This window comes from Morus notabilis, unplaced genomic scaffold (assembly GCF_000414095.1).
Source record: "Morus notabilis unplaced genomic scaffold, ASM41409v2 Scaffold240, whole genome shotgun sequence".
In the NCBI taxonomy this organism is placed as follows: Eukaryota; Viridiplantae; Streptophyta; class Magnoliopsida; order Rosales; family Moraceae; genus Morus; species Morus notabilis.
The window spans coordinates 196,555-202,306 of NW_010368048.1; the positions used below are offsets into that span (position 1 = coordinate 196,555).

Genomic DNA, 5,752 nt, shown 5'->3' on the forward strand with positions numbered 1-5,752 from the left:
ATATCCGAATCCTTAAAGTAATAGCAAGATATGTTATTAGTGTAACAACATAACATGTTAAGAACCCGAGGGTTAAAGTAAAGAAAAAAAAATTTACCCGCATATGAACGTAAATTAAAGAGACAATAGTCTAACAACAAATAATGGATTAGACTACAACTTAGCCTATTAGTAGTAGTATAAGGAACGGTGACCGCGCCGCGAGGGCGCGGGCCGTCATACCCTGCCAGCCAAGGCCTTTGAGAAGCATGTCGAGGCTATGGGGATGCGTAGCATGTCACATTTACTCACTTAAGTGCATGTGGAATATTGTTAGCGTTTATGCCCTTAGGAATAAATGTAACAATGTTCTTTGAGACATTTTGACTATTAATAAAGTGTGATGTTTGGTAAGGGGATTCGTACCTTGATTCGAATCATGGTTCATGGTTCGCTACAGTGTTTTCTCTCACAAAAAATACACGTAAATTGAAAATGGTTCTAATCTCATGATTCTAATCCATGAACCAAACGTCAACTTATTTATTTCATATATTAGTTAAGTGTATGATAAGCAAATCGAAAGTCTGAGACTGACATTCTAAATCTTTAGGTCATCTATCTATTGAGAAGAACATACGGAAGATAGGAATCTAAATATGATTGTCTAAATCATATGATCCACAATCGAGGGAATAAAATTGGGCGCTTTATTCATGTTAAGATTGTTTGGTTGTCTACTTCCTAACGGAGACGGCTTGTCTTGGTCGTCGGAGGTAGGACTCCATGGGTAGAGACATTGATATAGTTTCTAGCGGTGAAATCTATATTGGGTCGGTCCAAAGTTGAATTGTTTTAATTAATAAGTTTGTTTGTATAAAACAATCACTTTGGACGAATTATATGTGGTCATCTTAATCCTGAGATGGATAATGAACCCGTATGCTTGACTTGTATCCTTCGATGTACCAAAGGGAGACATCCTAACATTATGTAAAGCTTCGCTAACTGGTACATTGGGGGTATGACTCGTGTATGCGTAGATTCGTTATTCCTAGATAGTAGAATCCATAGCTCCCACAAAGAGTCAATGATATCCTCTTATGCATTATCTGTGGATTGGAAAATACGAGCGCTCGGCCATTAGACTATTCTATGGTATCTAATGGTTTACTATTTATAATGGTACGAATAGTGGTTTTCCGATGGAGTGGTAATGGAACATAAGATAAATGTAATCGGGATGGTAAAACAGAACTTGACCTCAAGTCGATTATGGATATACTATGGGGATGATACATTAATATATTGAGTCGTGGACGAGAGCTATTCAGAGCTTTGTAAATATGTTATATAAATCGAGAGTGCAGCTCTAGGCTTTTAGTAGAGTAGCGCTAGAGTTTTATAATCATGAGATGGACTTGTTGGTTTACAAGTAACGTTGTGATTGTAGGAACTTGATTTATATATGTCCATCGGGTCCATTTGCTAGCTCACATGATTTTCTATAACTATACGGTGTATTTCTTACATATTGGTAACTTGTGTTATTTCCGTAAAAGAGGTTCAAAGTTAATACGAGATTGGTTAATTAATTTATTAGTGATTTATCGGGTAAATTAATTGATAAATTAATTCTAGATAAATTGGTTGAATTAATGTTTCGGGTTGTTTAGTTCATGAGTAATTTATCGGGAGGAATAATTATTAAATTAATTTTAAATAAATTGGTTGAATTATTATTTTAAGAGTTATTTAATATGGAAAGACTATTATATTATTATTTTCATCAGGCAACTTGTCTACTGAGTTGCTTAAATCAAAATTGAGGCTCTGTGTAAGTTTCCCGTGTTGAAAAACTAGGAAAATAAGTTTTCCTAGTTCAGACCGGTCGACCGATACGGTCAACCGGTTCATGAAGGACAATCGACCGGTGAGATATAACTTCTCTATCACCGTCGACTGGTTGTAACGTGCAGCGCATGCTGACGTGGTGAAACTGACTCTATAAGCGAGATAAACTTTAAAAAAAAATAATTATTATGAAAATATGACTTCTTAAACACTATAAATAGCTCATTAAGTCACATTATTCTTTAGATCACTTTAGAGACTTTTGGGGGGCTGCTGGTAAAAGAGTCCTGAAAGGAAAAATTAAACGAAGTGTGCCCAACCGCACTCCGATCGTGGAAACGAGAATAGCAAAGAAGGCCAGTTGGTTGAGGCTCTTTCGGTTTCTATTTGGAACGCTTTGATCTGTCAAATGTGTTGTTTTCTAAATCTCTAAACGTATGCTTTAGATCTTTAGTATTTATATTATATAGCATCATGAACATGTTCTTGATTGGCTTTCGCATTGATTTAAATTTTTTAAATTCCGCTGCGCACTCGATGTCGTATTTTCTAATAATTGATATCAGAGCCATGGTTATTTGTTCATGATTATGCTATGTACATAGATTTGTGATATAAAAAGATCTCCTTTATGCTTGAATTGATATTTTAGAGAGATGGCACTCAAGGGTTTCTAAATTTTTTATTATCAAGAATAAATGATGAATGGATGATTAAATAATTATTACTGATTATTATTTATAAATTATCAATGGTTTTTTATTATTTAATTTTTACTGGCTATGGTTCCTTAGAGTTTAGGATGGTTGTATAGGAATTTATTCTTGGCGATGTTATTAGATATATGGCCTACCATCGCCGTTAGGGTTTATTTTATTTTCTTTCGTAGAAATTTTATAAACTGGGAACAGTATAAGAATTTTTCATGTAAAATTCTTGGAGGAGATTTATCATGGATCTTGAAGATGGATCTTAAAGACGATGTAAAGGTATCTAACTTTTCTTGGTTTATAAAATTATTTTGTGTTTTTGAATAAATTAAAAAACTGCTTTATTTCTATTTTTTCAGATTTTGGTGACAATTTTTTGAAATTGTCAAAAGTCTAGAAAATTCAAAAAATATGGCTTACTGTTGCACAGACATCGGTCGACCTCTCCGGTCAGCTGGTTAGTGTAAGGCGGTCGACTGGTGGAGTATAACTGCTATGTCACCAGACCTAATGTGACAGTACACGATTTTGCAGTTTTTTGAGATTTTTTCAAGAAAACATGAAAAATAATTTTATGATAACTATAATTTGATCGTGATGAAGAATTCAAGGACAACCGGGAAGATTCAAGATGAATGATCGATATATGTTTTGATTATTCTTAGTAATCTTTATTTTTTTTCTTTTTCTCTAGGATGGAACCATAATATTATGGTTATTATTACTATGCTTGTTGCTTAGTTTAATAACTTTGTATGATTGCATATAATATGATTTGTTATATATGTGCTAACATGTCAGGTAGAATAGGGAGTGCTGCTCATTAAAATTGTTCATGCATATTTTTAACATAAAACCTTATTTTCTAAAAGATTGAGTGGGTGAGGGTTTTTCAAGAAAAAACCCATGGCCTCCATTGTTGGTCCGCAGGTAACACATGGTGATACGATCCCTAGAAAGGGATTCATTATGTACCAGTGTGGATCTCCGAGAGGATAATTTATTTGAACATATTTTATGGTTGTACACCCCTAGCTAATAATTATAGAATATGGATCAAATAGTTGAACGATGGTTATACACTCAAGATTAATTTAATTATTAATATCTCCTAAGAGATTTGTTAATTAAATTAATGGCCAAAGAAAATGATTATCAATATACACCGGACAGAGATTGATCCGGATGGTATATATTGATCGGAGGTGGTCTGTGTTTCCAATTAAATTTTGTATGACCTCCCCGATGAGACTTACAAAATTTTGAGTTGGGAATTATCGTTGTAAGGTTTTAATTTTTTCAAGCTTTTGACCCACAAACAAATTGGTTGCATTAGAATATGTATATATGTTTGATTACTAAATATTTATGCAAGTTTGCTTATACTAGATAAATGAATATTTATTGTAGATCAAAATGTCTACAAGCGCATTATCATCGATACCTAACAAACACACTTTAACTAGAGAGAATTTTACTGATTGGAGAAGGAACCTAAAGATCATCCTAACCTTTGAGAAACTAAATTTCGTACTAAATACACCTTATCCTCCGGAGCGACAAGTTGATGCTCCTAATGAGGTTTTCTTAGCATATTAACGCTGGAAGGACTCTGACGATATGGCTCACTGTTATATGATGGCAAGCATGTCCACTGTGCTTCAAGCATAGCATGAAGATTACATAACTGCTCATCAGATTATGGATCATCTTGAGGACTTGTTTGGCGGCCAAGCCACTGAAAAATGTCAGAAAGCCCTAAGTAATCTCATTAATTACAGACAGAAGGCTAGGTCTTCCATAAAGGAACATATGCTGAAGGTGATGTGCTATTTGGTTGACACTCAGATCATTGGGGTTGACATCGATGGTGAGTCTCAATTGACCGTGATCTTTGAGACTTTGTCGAAGGAGTATATTCTGTTTAGGGCAACGTTCAATTTGAGCGCTAAACAAAATATAACCCTGACAGAGTTGATGCAAGAACTTCAAAAGTTTCAGTGGATGATCAAGGGGCCAACTATTGTGGAGGCCAACTTGGCTGAGGCATCTTCCTCCAAACCCTCTCCAGGGAATGGAAAGAAGAAGCAAGGGGCCAAGAATAAGAGTTCTTCAGTTCCGCCAAACAAGGCCAAGAACGAGAAGAAGAAGAAGAACCCAAACAAGCTCAAGTGCTTTCATTGCAGGAATGTGGGGCACATGAAGAAGAATTGCAAAGACTACCTAGCCTCTAAAGGCAGAGGAGGTAAGTGTGATCTTTTGATTGTGGAAGCATGTATGGTTGAGGAATCCAGTGACAACTGGGTCATAGATTCTGGAGCAACTAATCATGTATGTATTTTTCTGTAGGGGTTCAAGCAAACGAGAAGTCTTCTAAGTGAGAGCTTCACGTTGAGGATGGGCGATGGAACTCTAGTGTTGGCTGAAGTAGTGGGAGATGTCCATCTTTATTTTGGTAGTTATAGGTGTTTATTTTTGCGAGACTATTTTTTTGTTCCTCAATTTAAGAGAAACCTTGTTTCTGTTGCTTGTTTATTTAAGGATTCTTATTCACTTTCTTTTAATAATAAAGTCGTGATTCATAAAAACAAGTCTTTTATCTGTGATGGATGGATGCAAAATAATCTATATTTTATCAAACCTAAGGTGGACTCACTGCTAAACACTGAAGTTATTATTAACTCTAAAAGGCTTAAAACTTCTCACTCTAATGAGACATATCTTTGGCATTTGTGACTTGGTCACATTAGCCTTAACAGGATACAGAGGCTGGTAAAGGACGGACCTTTAAATTCTTTAAAAGATGGACCTTTATTTCATATATCCATGTATTGTCCTCTTTATGTTCATATTAGTTAAGTGTATGATAAGCAAACTGAAAGTCTGAGACTATCATTCTAAATCTTTAGGTCATGCATGTAATGAGAAGAACATGCGGAAGACAGGAATCTAAATATGATAGTCTAAATCATATGATCCACAATCGAGGGAATAAAGTTGGGCGTTTTATTCATGTTAAGATTGTTATGTTGTCTACTTCCTAACGGAGATGGCTTGTCTTGATCGTCGGAGGTAGGACTCCATGGGTAGAGCCATTGATATAGTTTCTAGTGGTGAAATATATATAGGGTTGGTCTAAAGTTGAATTGTTTTAATTAATAATTCTGTTTGTATAAAATAATTTACTTTTGACGAATTATTTATGGTCA

At 34.9% G+C, this 5,752-nt stretch overlaps 1 protein-coding gene across 1 annotated transcript; it reads left to right on the forward strand.

Moving 5' to 3' along the window:
- The first annotated feature begins 4,244 nt into the window (after positions 1-4,244).
- Positions 4,245-4,924, forward strand: LOC112094644. Its single transcript, XM_024176117.1, has 2 exons — positions 4,245-4,788; positions 4,893-4,924. The coding sequence occupies exons 1-2, from the start codon at positions 4,245-4,247 to the stop codon at positions 4,922-4,924; spliced, it is 576 nt and encodes a 191-aa protein (XP_024031885.1).
- The last annotated feature ends 828 nt before the right edge of the window (positions 4,925-5,752 follow it).

Bases quoted from the DNA above. Each gene is read 5' to 3' on its own strand.
- LOC112094644 (XM_024176117.1), top strand. From the start codon at position 4,245: ATGGATCATCTTGAGGACTTGTTTGGCGGCCAAGCCACTGAAAAATGT. The intron at 4,789-4,892 runs GTAAGTGTGATC...ATTTTTCTGTAG, and splicing joins AGCCTCTAAAGGCAGAGGAG to GGGTTCAAGCAAACGAGAAG.